This window comes from Phyllobates terribilis, unplaced genomic scaffold (genome assembly GCF_046119375.1).
Source record: "Phyllobates terribilis strain yellow unplaced genomic scaffold, ASM4611937v1 Scaffold_10__3_contigs__length_209671492, whole genome shotgun sequence".
Taxonomy (NCBI): Eukaryota; Metazoa; Chordata; class Amphibia; order Anura; family Dendrobatidae; genus Phyllobates; species Phyllobates terribilis.
Genome location: NW_027362770.1, coordinates 206,982,866 through 206,997,282, shown reverse-complemented (window position 1 = coordinate 206,997,282; position 14,417 = coordinate 206,982,866). Strand labels below are relative to the sequence as shown.

General features: G+C 57.7%; 1 protein-coding gene across 8 annotated transcripts in view; it reads right to left on the bottom strand.

The window, feature by feature from the left end:
- Positions 1–14,417, bottom strand: part of EPS8 (EGFR pathway substrate 8, signaling adaptor) — a 245,155-nt gene that overhangs the window by 175,401 nt on the left and 55,337 nt on the right. For 6 of the 8 annotated variants that reach the window (XM_073650592.1, XM_073650597.1, XM_073650596.1 and 3 more), the window contains exons 5-10: positions 12,237–12,304; positions 11,869–12,030; positions 7,645–7,794; positions 5,806–5,888; positions 4,307–4,431; positions 4,146–4,219 (exon numbers count right to left, since the gene is read on the bottom strand). In XM_073650592.1, coding sequence (XP_073506693.1) covers positions 4,146–4,219; positions 4,307–4,431; positions 5,806–5,888; positions 7,645–7,794; positions 11,869–12,030; positions 12,237–12,304 — 662 coding nt within the window. The remainder of the gene's footprint in view (positions 1–4,145; positions 4,220–4,306; positions 4,432–5,805; positions 5,889–7,644; positions 7,795–11,868; positions 12,031–12,236; positions 12,305–14,417) is intronic. The other 2 variants (XM_073650599.1, XM_073650600.1) reach the window with 2 other exon arrangements.

The following is a 14,417-nucleotide window of genomic DNA, read 5'->3' as shown; positions in this document are numbered from 1 at the left end:
AACGGACCCTCATCCGCCCTGAGCTGGTGTCCCCTGAAGATCTGATCCCTGGGAAAACCCTGACTGTCACCAGGATTGGGGGTGTTCACCGTCCTTTGCCCATGGCCCGGGTTTTCCTAGACTGGGGTGCGGGGAGGGGATTGCGGGAAGTGGGGGTGTCAGAGAACCTCCCGACCAATGTTTTATTGGGGACTGATCTGGGACGGTTGATTGCCCAATATGTTCCTGACAACCCCCCCAGATCTGATATGTCATATACTGCCACTGTCGATGACGTCTGTGATGAGAATGCCAGTGATATGAACGCTAATATGATGAATAATGATGACATGTATTGTGGTAACGGAGTGCTCAGCCACGTCGCCCGGCGGGGTGATGTTTCTGAGGACCCCCAAGACGGAGCCAGCATGAGTGCTGAGGGCTACGGGAGCAGGCCCGGGAACCTTGAAGCCAGCGGTCCCGTGCTGCTGACCAGTGTCACGACAGACTGTGACATGGCAAGTGGCAGCTGCCCCCTGACTGGCACGGCTCCTGAGGTATTGGGGGATGGTGGGGAGTTGGTGCCTCCAGCCTGTCAGGCTGATGGTAAGAGTTTGTTGTCCTCCGGGAAGACGGCCTACATAGCCGCTGTCACCCGGAGTATGAGTACCCAGAACGCACGCCTTGCGCTGCCTTCCGGGCCCTCATCCCATGGTGGGACAACAGAACCGGCTGTGGAACCAGAGCCGGTCCCAGATGGTTCCAGTGAGGTTGGGGCCCTAACGTCGCTTCTGGCTACCTCCAGCCAGGAGTTCCAGGCGGCTCTGCGCACAGATGTCAGCCTAGAGGCGTTAAGGGACCTCGCAGAGAAACCCATCTCCGAATCCGATAAGGAGAGGGTATTCTGGGATAAGGGGAGGTTGTACCGAGAAACGGTCCCCTGTAACCCCCAACAGGAGTGGATGAGGGAGAGACAGCTAGTCGTGCCCTATCAGTTTAGGGAGGAGTTGTTGCGGGTAGCCCATGAGATTCCTCTAGCTGGACACTTGGGGGGCCGCAAAACAAAGGCCCGGCTGTCGCACCACTTCTATTGGCCCCAAATGGGGACAGACATTGCCAACTACTGCAGCTCCTGTATCACGTGCCAAAGAGTGGGGAAGTCAGGGCCGGCCCCCAAGGCTCCCCTGATCCCTTTGCCCGTGATAGAGGAGCCCTTCCAGAGGATTGCTATGGACATTGTGGGACCACTGGCCATCCCCAGCAGCTCTGGAAAGCAGTTCATCCTTACTGTGGTAGACTATGCTACCCGGTACCCGGAGGCTGTAGCTCTGTCCTCCATTCAGGCTGATAAGATGGTAGATGCCCTGCTGACCATTTTTTCACGGGTAGGATTTCCCAGGGAGATGCTTATGGACCAGAGGACTCAGTTCATGTCCCGGTTAATGGAAGCTCTCTGTAATAAAATGCAGGTGCAGCATCTGGTATCAAGTTCGTATCACCCACAGACCAATGGTTTGTGTGAACGATTCAATGGTACCCTTAAGCAGATGCTTAAGATGCTGGTCGAGTCCCATGGGCGCGACTGGGAGTGGTACCTCCCACACCTGCTCTTTGCTTACAGAGAGGTTCCACAGGCCTCAACGGGGTTCTCCCCCTTCGAGCTCCTGTATGGCCGACGAGTCCAGGGACGCCTTGGTGTGGTAAGAGAATCCTGGGAAGGGGAACTGAACTCACCCGAAGTGTCCGTCATAGAGTACGTCATGCGGCTCCGTGACAAAATGCAGGCCATGACGCAGCTGGTGCATGAGAATATGGTGCAGGCCCAGGCCAGCCAGAAGCTGTGGTACGACCGGAACGCCCGGGAGCGGGCGTACGAAGTGGGTCAGAAGGTGTGGGTCCTAGTCCCAATGACCCAGAACAAGCTTCAGGCGGCCTGGGAAGGCCCATACCCCATATGCCAGCGCCTCAATGACGTGAACTATGTGGTCACCATTGACCATGTCAGGAAGAGGCAGAAGGTCTTCCACGTCAACATGATGAAAGCTCATCATGACAGGGAGGCCTGTGCCCTTCCTGTGTGTAGCGTCCCCGAAGAAGGCGAGACAGAGGTCCTGGTGGACTTACTGGCCACCGCCCGGGAAGGAGGGTCTATTGAGGACGCGGAATTCAATCCGCAGCTATCCACGGACCTGAAGTCCCAGCTGCGTGAGGTGTTCTGGCCTTACTTGACCCTCTTCACGGGTGTCCCCAGGAGGACACAGCTAGCTGTCCACCAGGTGGACACAGGGAGTCACCCCCCAGTCCGTCAATCCGCTTACCGTGTCTTTCTCAAGGTGCAGAAAGACATGAAGGCGGAGATAGACGAGATGTTGGACCTAGGGGTGATCCAGCGGTCAAAAAGTACCTGGGCCTCACCTGTAGTCCTGGTCCCGAAAAAGGACCGGACCACCCGGTTCTGCGTGGACTACAGGAGGCTAAATGCCATCACAGCTCCTGATGCGTACCCGATGCCACGCATCGATGAGCTGCTGGATCGCTTAGCAGGGGCAAGGTACTTGACAATTATGGACCCAAGTCGAGGATACTGGCAGATTCCTCTGACTCTGGAGGCCCAGGAGAGGTCCGCCTTCATTACACCGTTCGGGCTGTATGAATCCCTCGTCATGCCCTTTGTCATGAGGAATGCACCTGCCACTTTCCAACGATTAGTCAACCAGCTGCTCGAGGAACTGGAGGGGTTCACGGTTGTGTACCTGGATGACATTGCCGTCTTCAGTCCCACCTGGGAGGAACACCTGGAGCACCTGGAGCAGGTGCTCAGGCGGGTCCAGAGCGCTAGGTTGACTATAAAGCCTGCAAAGTGTCAGGTAGGCATGACGGAGGTGCAGTACCTCGGACACCGAGTGGGTGGCGGAAATCTGAAGCCAGAGCCCGGGAAGGTTGATGCCATCACCTCCTAGCCCTCCCCCAAAACCGAGAAGCAGGTGATGTCCTTCTTGGGTATGTCAGGGTACTATAGGAAGTTTGTTCCCAATTATAGTGCCCTTGCAAAGCCTCTGATGGAGCTCACGAAAAAGAAGCTGCCGCAGACAGTCGACTGGACAGCTGACTGTGAGCGGTCCTTCATGGCGCTGAAAGCTGCCCTGGCCAGTTCCCCAGTTCTGCAGGCCCCGGACTTCACCCGGCGGTTTGTAGTCCAAACGGACGCCAGTGCGTTTGGCCTGGGCGCTGTGCTCAGTCAGGTAAATGGGCAGGGGGAAGAGCATCTGGTGATGTTCCTTAGCCGCAAGCTCTTGCCCCGGGAAGTGGCATACGCTACTGTGGAGAAGGAGTGCCTCGCTGTAGTGTGGGCCCTGCGGAAGCTGCAGCCCTATCTATAGGGGCGCAACTTCACCATAGTGACTGACCACAACCCCCTCAGCTGGCTGCACCGGGTGTCCGGTGACAATGGTAAACTACTGCAGTGGAGCCTAGCTCTACAGCACTACGATTTTACCATTCAGCACAAGAAGGGTAGTGAACATGGCAACGCCGACGGGCTGTCCCATCAAGGAGAGACCGAGGAGGTAGTCTTAAAGGGGCAATCTGTAAATCACCCCTTACGCCACCTTAAAGAGGGGGAGATGTAAGGAAAATATTAATGTCAGGAAAATGTTCTTCCATATCTGCCTGACATAAATGTTCACCCCCCTCCTTTATTCCCCTTCTGCTCAGCACAAAAGCCCAAATTAACCCACGCCTGGTAAATAGTTTATGTAAAGGAGGCCAGCCAAGGAGTGTTATAACTTCGTTAGCAAGCAAGCATCTTGTCTCTGAAAGACGCAGGAGGTAATTAGAACGCAGGCTTGCACTAATTTGCGTGTAACTGTTGAAGCTGCTTCCCGAGCTTCAAAGGGGAATTTGCAGACATGATGACTCCAATATGAATTATGAGATATGATGAGTTCCATACGTCCGACAGTAAAGGGACCCATATGTGTAGTGACCAAATCAGCCCAGGAACGTATAGGTAGTTTTCCAGGGCTGTAACCAAAATCAGGGAGCTGTAGCGCAAAAACACAAGAAAAGCAGACTGCCGCTATGTGAAGTGTGATATCAAAATAAAGATAAAATCATAAGGGAAAAAATGGCGTAGTTTGAGCGATCACATGACAAGGAAGGATTACCACATCTCTGTCGATCCGGGCCTCAGCCATCTGCGGCGTCTCCTCCTGATCATAGCTGTCCTGGCTTCGGTCGTCTGAATCAGAACAGAGAGAAGTGTGGGCACAACGAGCGGCTACGAAGAGGAGCACTGTGGCAACCACTTCAGTACACCGTCACTTACAGTCTCCATACTCTGCTGCCCAGGTGGCCACACGGCTCCGTACATCCGCCTGCGTTACAGATCCGGGGGGACGAGGAGCAGCCGCATGGGGAGGCGGAGGGACCTTGTCACCGGCATTGATGTTCCTAAGGCAGAAAGCGTCGCTGTTACCAGGTGACATCAGGAGGCAGGCAGGCGCCCGCAGCCCAGTCAGGGAGGGAGGCAGGCAGGCGCCCGCAGCCCAGTCAGGGAGGGAGGCAGGCAGGCGCCCGCAGCCCAGTCAGGGAGGGAGGCAGGCAGGCGCCCGCAGCCCAGTCAGGGAGGGAGGCAGGCAGGCGCCCGCAGCCCAGTCAGGGAGGGAGGCAGGCAGGCGCCCGCAGCCCAGTCAGGGAGGGAGGGAGGCAGGCAGGCGCCCACAGCCCAGTCAGGGAGGGAGGGAGGCAGGCAGGCGCCCGCAGCCCAGTCAGGGAGGGAGGGAGGCAGGCAGGCGCCCGCAGCCCAGTCAGGGAGGGAGGCAGGCGCCCGCAGCCCAGTCAGGGAGGGAGGCAGGCGCCCGCAGCCCAGTCAGGGAGGGAGGCAGGCGCCCGCAGCCCAGTCAGGGAGGGAGGCAGGCGCCCGCAGCCCAGTCAGGGAGGGAGGCAGGCGCCCGCAGCCCAGTCAGGGAGGGAGGCAGGCGCCCGCAGCCCAGTCAGGGAGGGAGGCAGGCGCCCGCAGCCCAGTCAGGGAGGGAGGCAGGCGCCCGCAGCCCAGTCAGGGAGGGAGGCAGGCGCCCGCAGCCCAGTCAGGGAGGGAGGCAGGCGCCCGCAGACCAGTCAGGGAGGGAGGCAGGCGCCCGCAGCCCAGTCAGGGAGGGAGGCAGGCGCCCGCAGCCCAGTCAGGGAGGGAGGCAGGCGCCCGCAGCCCAGTCAGGGAGGGAGGCAGGCGCCCGCAGCCCAGTCAGGGAGGGAGGCAGGCGCCCGCAGCCCAGTCAGGGAGGGAGGCAGGCGCCCGCAGCCCAGTCAGGGAGGGAGGCAGGCGCCCGCAGCCCAGTCAGGGAGGGAGGCAGGCGCCCGCAGCCCAGTCAGGGAGGGAGGCAGGCGCCCGCAGCCCAGTCAGGGAGGGAGGCAGGCGCCCGCAGCCCAGTCAGGGAGGGAGGCAGGCGCCCGCAGCCCAGTCAGGGAGGGAGGCAGGCGCCCGCAGCCCAGTCAGGGAGGGAGGCAGGCGCCCGCAGCCCAGTCAGGGAGGGAGGCAGGCGCCCGCAGCCCAGTCAGGGAGGGAGGCAGGCGCCCGCAGCCCAGTCAGGGAGGGAGGCAGGCAGGCAGGCGCCCGCAGCCCAGTCAGGGAGGGAGGCAGGCGCCCGCAGCCCAGTCAGGGAGGGAGGCAGGCAGGCAGGCGCCCGCAGCCCAGTCAGGGAGGAAGGCAGGCGCCCGCAGCCCAGTCAGGGAGGAAGGCAGGCACCCGGAGCCCAGTCAGGGAGGGAGGGAGGCAGGCACCCGGAGCCCAGTCAGGGAGGGAGGGAGGCAGGCATGAGCACTGACTACCTGAGAACATCCGGCCGCATCCTCAGTTTTCCTCCTTTGCCATCAATCATTGAACTGTAGATATCCTGATGAATAGAAGAAGCCTGAAAAAAGAAAAACACAGAGTCAGACAAGGAGAGGAGCAACCAAAATCACAGCCGTCACCCCTATGTGCAGACACAACGGAGGAGAGGAGCACAGATCACAATGTGATCACTACAGAGGAGAGGAGCACAGATCACAATGTGATCACTACAGAGGAGAGGAGCACAGATCACAATGTGATCACTACAGAGGAGAGGAGCACAGATCACAATGTGATCACTAGAGAGGAGAGGAGCACAGATCACAATGTGATCACTAGAGAGGAGAGGAGCACAGATCACAATGTGATCACTAGAGAGGAGAGGAGCACAGCTCATAATATGATCACTAGAGAGGGGAGGAGCACAGCTCATAATATGATCACTAGAGAGGGGAGGAGCACAGCTCATAATATGATCACTAGAGAGGGGAGGAGCACAGCTCATAATATGATCACTAGAGAGGGGAGGAGCACAGCTCATAATATGATCACTAGAGACGGGAGGAGCACAGCTCATAATATGATCACTAGAGACGGGAGGAGCACAGCTCATAATATGATCACTAGAGAGGGGAGGAGCACAGCTCATAATATGATCACTAGAGACGGGAGGAGCACAGCTCATAATATGATCACTAGAGACGGGAGGAGCACAGCTCATAATATGATCACTAGAGACGGGAGGAGCACAGCTCATAATATGATCACTAGAGACGGGAGGAGCACAGCTCATAATATGATCACTAGAGACGGGAGGAGCACAGCTCATAATATGATCACTAGAGAGGGGAGGAGCACAGCTCATAATATGATCACTAGAGAGGGGAGGAGCACAGCTCATAATATGATCAATAGAGAGGGGAGGAGCACAGCTCATAATATGATCACTAGAGAGGGGAGGAGCACAGCTCATAATATGATCAATAGAGAGGGGAGGAGCACAGCTCATAATATGATCACTAGAGAGGAGAGGAGCACAGCTCATAATATGTTCACTAGAGACGGGAGGAGCACAGCTCATAATATGATCACTAGAGAGGGGAGGAGCACAGCTCATAATATGATCACTAGAGAGGGGAGGAGCACAGCTCATAATATGATCACTAGAGAGGGGAGGAGCACAGCTCATAATATGATCACTAGAGAGGGGAGGAGCACAGCTCATAATATGATCACTAGAGCAGAGGAGCACAGATCACAATGTGATCACTACAGAGGAGAGGAGCACAGATCACAATGTGATCACTAGAGAGGGGAGGAGCACAGATCACAATGTGATCACTAGAGAGGGGAGGAGCACAGATCACAATGTGATCACTAGAGAGGGGAGGAGCACAGATCACAATGTGATCACTCTTTGGATGCAGTTTGGCACTTCGTTCTATGGCACTAGTTTCCCGCCTTTTATGGTAGTCTCTCTGGTCCTCTTCCCTCTTTTTGGCGGGTGACCTCCGCCGATTCTCCAGCATTTTGCAGCTGGTGGACCTTTGACATTTCTCAGGGAGCTGATAGCCGCCAGCGCTTTTCCTCAATTCGCTCATTTCGGCCCTTTGCACTGTTCTTGGTTTCATCATTACTGGAGGGTGACAAGTTCTCCTGAACACTCGGTGTCACCATGAAAACAAGTGTGCCGCCCTGGTGCCAGATGCGCCAGTCTCCGTCCCTCCATGGCATGGTGGCCCCTCACACTGACCCATGCAGGTGACATGAACAGCACACGGCATGCACCATCACACCACAGACACCGTGCAGCAGCACCGGGGCCTCCGCCTTACCTTGACCTCATCACACTGGAAGAGGTGCAGATCAGCTTTGCTTTGTGTTGGCTCCTTACATACAAGGGCGAGAATGGAGTCGTATCTGCAGGAGTTCATCACAGCCTTACACTGCTGGATGCCGCCCACGGGAAAGTTTTCTAATTCAGTCTGTGCAGAAATGAAACCACAGATTGTTCCACTCCTGGGGAGGGGGGACAGGTTTTATCACAGGGGCATGCACAGACATCACGGCACAGACATCACCACTATGTCAGTAGCTCGCACACCCGATCATATAGATCACCCCGTCATCACATCTCTTATCCAGAACATTCAGATTAATCAACGAGCCGAGGGATCACCGACACCAACCCCGCAGCCAGAGACCACCCACCCCGTGCTCAGGGATCACCGACACCAACCCCGCAGCCAGGGATCACCGACACCAACCCTGCAGCCAGGGATCACCGACACCAACCCCGCAGCCAGAGACCACCCACCCCGTGCTCAGGGATCACCGACACCAACCCCGCAGCCAGGGATCACCGACACCAACCCCGCAGCCAGGGATCACCGACACCAACCCCGCAGCCAGAGACCACCCACCCCGTGCTCAGGGATCACCGATACCAACCTAGCAGCCAGGGACCACCGACACCAACCCAGCAGCCAGGGACCACCCGCCCCGCGCTCAGGGATCACCGACACCAACCCAGCAGCCAGGGACCACCCGCCCCGCGCTCAGGGATCACCGACACCAACCCAGCAGCCAGGGACCACCCACCCCGTGCTCAGGGATCACCAATACCAACCTAGCAGCCAGGGACCACCGACACCAACCTAGCAGCCAGGGACCACCGACACCAACCCAGCAGCCAGGGACCACCCGCCCCGCGCTCAGGGATCACCGACACCAACCCCGCAGCCAGAGATCACCAACACCAACGCCACAGCTAGGGACCACCTACACCGTGCTCAGGGATCACCGACACCAACCCCGCAGCCAGGGATCACCGACACCAACCCCGCAGCCAGGGATCACCGACACCAACCCCGCAGCCAGGGATCACCGACACCAACCCCGCAGCCAGGGATCACCGACACCAACCCCGCAGCCAGGGATCACCGACACCAACCCCGCAGCCAGGGATCACCGACACCAACCCCGCAGCCAGGGATCACCGACACCAACCCCGCAGACAGGGATCACCGACACCAACCCCGCAGCCAGGGATCACCCGCCCCGCGCTCAGGGATCACCGACACCAAAGCCACAGCTAGGGACCACCTACACCGTGCTCAGGGATCACCGACACCAACCCCGCAGCCAGGGATCACCGACACCAACCCCGCAGCCAGGGATCACCGACACCAACCCCGCAGCCAGGGATCACCGACACCAACCCCGCAGCCAGGGATCACCGACACCAACCCCGCAGCCAGGGATCACCGACACCAACCCCGCAGCCAGGGATCACCGACACCAACCCCGCAGCCAGGGATCACCGACACCAACCCCGCAGCCAGGGATCACCGACACCAACCCCGCAGCCAGGGATCACCGACACCAACCCCGCAGCCAGGGATCACCGACACCAACCCCGCAGCCAGGGATCACCGACACCAACCCCGCAGCCAGGGATCACCGACACCAACCCCGCAGCCAGGGATCACCGACACCAACCCCGCAGCCAGGGATCACCGACACCAACCCCGCAGCCAGGGATCACCGACACCAACCCCGCAGCCAGGGATCACCGACACCAACCCCGCAGCCAGGGATCACCGACACCAACCCCGCAGCCAGGGATCACCGACACCAACCCAGCAGCCAGGGATCACCGACACCAACCCAGCAGCCAGGGATCACCGACACCAACCCAGCAGCCAGGGATCACCGACACCAACCCAGCAGCCAGGGATCACCGACACCAACCCAGCAGCCAGGGATCACCGACACCAACCCAGCAGCCAGGGATCACCGACACCAACCCAGCAGCCAGGGATCACCGACACCAACCCAGCAGCCAGGGATCACCGACACCAACCCAGCAGCCAGGGATCACCGACACCAACCCAGCAGCCAGGGATCACCGACACCAACCCAGCAGCCAGGGATCACCGACACCAACCCAGCAGCCAGGGATCACTGACACCAACCCAGCAGCCAGGGATCACCGACACCAACCCAGCAGCCAGGGATCACCGACACCAACCCCGCAGCCAGAGATCACCGACACCAACGCCACAGCAAGGGACCACCCGCCCCATGCTCAGGGATCACCAACACCAAAGCCACAGCTAGGGACCACCTACACCGTGCTCAGGGATCACTGACACCAACCCCGTAGCCAGAGATCACCAACAATAACGCCACAGCTAGGGACCACCCACACCAACCCCACAACCAGGGACCACCCGCCCCGTGCTCAGGGATCACTGACACCAACCCCGCAGCCAGAGATCAACACCAACCCCACAGCTAGGGACCACCCACCCCGTGCTCAGGGATCACTGACACCAAACCCCGCAGCCAGAGACCACCAACACCAACGCCACAGCTAGGGACCACCCACCCCGTGCTCAGGGATCACTGACACCAACCCCGCAGCCAGGGATCACCGACACCAACCCCGCAGCCAGAGATCACCGACACCAACGCCACAGCAAGGGACCACCCGCCCCGCGCTCAGGGATCACCAACACCAAAGCCACAGCCAGGGACCACCTACACCGTGCTCAGGGATCACTGACACCAACCCCGTAGCCAGAGATCACCAACAATAATGCCACAGCTAGGGACCACCCACCCTGTGCTCAGGGATCACTGACACCAACACCGCAGCCAGAGATCACCAACACCAACGCCACAGCTAGGGACCACCCACCCCGTGCTCAGGGATCACCGACACCAACCCCGCAGCCAGGGATCACCGACACCACCCACCCAGCAGCCAGGGATCACCGACACCAAGCCAGCAGCCAGGGATCACCGACACCAAGCCAGCAGCCAGGGATCACCGACACCAAGCCAGCAGCCAGGGATCACCGACACCAAGCCAGCAGCCAGGGATCACCGACACCAAGCCAGCAGCCAGGGATCACCGACACCAAGCCAGCAGCCAGGGATCACAGACACCAACCCAGCAGCCAGGGATCACAGACACCAACCCAGCAGCCAGGGATCACCGACACCAACCCCGCAACCAGAGATCACCGACACCAACGCCACAGCAAGGGACCACCCGCCCCGCGCTCAGGGATCACCGACACCAACCCCGCAGCCAGAGATCACTGACACCAACGCCACAGCTAGGGACCACCCACCCCGTGCTCAGGGATCACCGATACCAACCCAGCAGCCAGGGATCACCGACACCAACGCCACAGCAAGGGACCACACGCCCCGCGCTCAGGGATCACCGACACCAATGCCACAGCTAGGGACCACCCACCCCGTGCTCAGGGATCACCGACACCAACCCAGCAGCCAGGGATCACCAACACCAACCCAGCAGCCAGGGATCACCAACACCAACCCAGCAGCCAGGGATCACCGACACCAACCCAGCAGCCAGGGATCTCCCACCCCGTGCTCAGGGACAAGCAACTACCGACCACTGTGCTAAGGGATCAGACACCACTCCCAGAGACGACCAACACCACTCCCAGTGACCAGCGACTACCAAACACCACACTCAGGTATCACCCACCCCATGTCCAGGGACCAGTGACCACTGCACTCAGGGATCACAACCACCGCGCTCTAGAATCACCAACACCAATGTCGCAGCCAGGGACCGCCCACCGCACAGCCAGGGACCAGTGACCACTACACTTAGGAATCACTAACACAGACCATGCGCTCCCAGCAACCACCCAACTAGTGTCCAGAGACCATCAACCCCATGCTCAGGGACCAGTTACCACTGCGCTCAGGGATCACCAATACCGACCTTGCTCCCATGGACCACACATCCCGTACCCAGGGACCAGTGACCATTGCACTCAGGAATCACCAGCACCGACCCTGCTCCCAGAAACCACCTGCCCCATGCCCAGGGACCACCAACCCCATGCTCAGGGACCAGTGACCACTGCGCTCAGGGATCACCAAGACTAATCCCACGCCCAGGGGTCACGCACCCAGAACCATGGGACCACCGTCAAGCCATGATGCTTCTTTAGCATCACACATACTATTAAACCTCTGCAGATGATGTGATGGCAGAGGAGCGTTACCTTGGTCTCTATATCATACAGACTAACGGCTTTGTCGTCCACCTGGAGATACATATCCTGTGTCCACACTTTTCCCTTTGCATCTAGTAACTTTAGTTTGCGGATTCCATCGTCGATGGTGAGCACTGCATCCTTGCGATCCATGATGAATGTAGTGAGGTGCTGCAGTACATGGTAGGAGCAGGTTCACGTCACATTAATAGGTCAAGGAATAGACAAGTTTGGGGAGGGGGATTTAAGGACCAAACCTAAAAACTGGGGTCTCTGGTATATGAGATTAAGTAAACATTTCCCCCCCCCTCCCCCCCCCCCCAAGTACAACCCAGCAACCACATCACTCAGAGCCCCCGAAAAGCACAGAACGTTACCTCTACATGGTACTGGGAGGTCTCAGATACGACACTGACGCTGTCCCGGGCATAGCTCTTTCTTTGCTCTATAAAAAGACAAGTCACAGAAAAACCGACATCTTAGGTCCATGCACAAGAGTCAATGGTTATCTCAGAAGTGACCGGCTTCATGCATGGAGATGGCAGAGAAGGAGGTATGGATCACACTCATTATAAAGAAGCCCGATTAGTTGGCAAAGACTGATTCATTTGTAGGTTGGCCTGGACTGGGTGCAAGATTAGGGCGTTCTCACACCCAGCATGGGCCAACTATTAGATCAGGGCTTCTTCACACCCAGCGTGGGCCAACTATTAGATCAGGGCTTCTTCACACCCAGCATGGGCCAACTATTAGATCAGGGCTTCTTCACACCCAGCATGGGCCAACTATTAGATCAGGGCTTCTTCACACCCAGCATGGGCCAACTATTAGATCAGGGCTTCTTCACACCCAGCATGGGCCAACTATTAGATCAGGGCTTCCTCACACCCAGCATGGGCCAACTATTAGATCAGGGCTTCTTCACACCCAGCGTAGGCCAACTATTAGATCAGGGCTTCCTCACACCCAGCGTAGGCCAACTATTAGATCAGGGCTTCCTCACACCCAGCATGGGCCAACTATTAGATCAGGGCTTCTTCACACCCAGCGTGGGCCAACTATTAGATCAGGGATTCTTCACACCCAGCGTTAGCAAACTATTAGATCGGGGCTTCTTCACACCCAGCGTGGGCCAACTATTAGATCAGAGCTTCTTCACACCCAGCATGGGCCAACTATTAGATCAGAGCTTCTTCACACCAAGCGTGGGCCAACTATTAGATCAGGGATTCTTCACACCCAGCGTTAGCAAACTATTAGATCAGGGCTTCTTCACACCCAGCGTGGGCAAACTATTAGATCAGGGCTTCTTCACACCCAGCATGGGCCAACTATTAGATCAGAGCTTCTTCACACCCAGCGTGGGCCAACTATTAGATCAGGGCTTCTTCACACCCAGCATGGGCCAACTATTAGATCAGGGCTTCTTCACACCCAGCATGGGCAAACTATTAGATCAGGGCTTCTTCACACCCAGCGTGGGCCAACTATTAGATCAGGGCTTCTTCACACCCAGCATGCGCAAACTATTAGATCAGGGCTTCTTCACACCCAGCATGGGCCAACTATTAGATCAGGGCTTCTTCACACCCAGCGTGGGCCAACTATTAGATCAGGGCTTTTTCACACCCAGCACGCGCAAACTATTAGATCAGGGCTTCTTCACACCCAGCGTAGGCCAAATATTAGATCAGGGCTTCTTCACACCCAGCGTAGGCCAACTATTAGATCAGGGCTTCTTCACACCCAGCATGGGCCAACTATTAGATCAGGGCTTCTTCACACCCAGCGTAGGCCAACTATTGGATCAGGGCTTCTTCACACCCAGCGTGGGCCAACTATTGGATCAGGGCTTCTTCACACCCAGCGTGGGCCAACTATTAGATCAGGGCTTCTTCACACCCAGCATGGGCCAACTATTAGATCAGGGCTTCTTCACACCCAGCATGGGCCAACTATTAGATCAGGGCTTCCTCACACCCAGCATGGGCCAACTATTAGATCAGGGCTTCTTCACACCCAGCGTAGGCCAACTATTAGATCAGGGCTTCCTCACACCCAGCGTAGGCCAACTATTAGATCAGGGCTTCCTCACACCCAGCATGGGCCAACTATTAGATCAGGGCTTCTTCACACCCAGCGTGGGCCAACTATTAGATCAGGGATTCTTCACACCCAGCGTTAGCAAACTATTAGATCGGGGCTTCTTCACACCCAGCGTGGGCCAACTATTAGATCAGAGCTTCTTCACACCCAGCATGGGCCAACTATTAGATCAGAGCTTCTTCACACCCAGCGTGGGCCAACTATTAGATCAGGGATTCTTCACACCCAGCGTTAGCAAACTATTAGATCAGGGCTTCTTCACACCCAGCGTGGGCAAACTATTAGATCAGGGCTTCTTCACACCCAGCATGGGCCAACTATTAGATCAGAGCTTCTTCACACCCAGCATGGGCCAACTATTAGATCAGGGCTTCTTCACACCCAGCATGGGCAAACTATTAGATCAGGGCTTCTTCACACCCAGCGTAGGCCAACTATTAGATCAGGGCTTC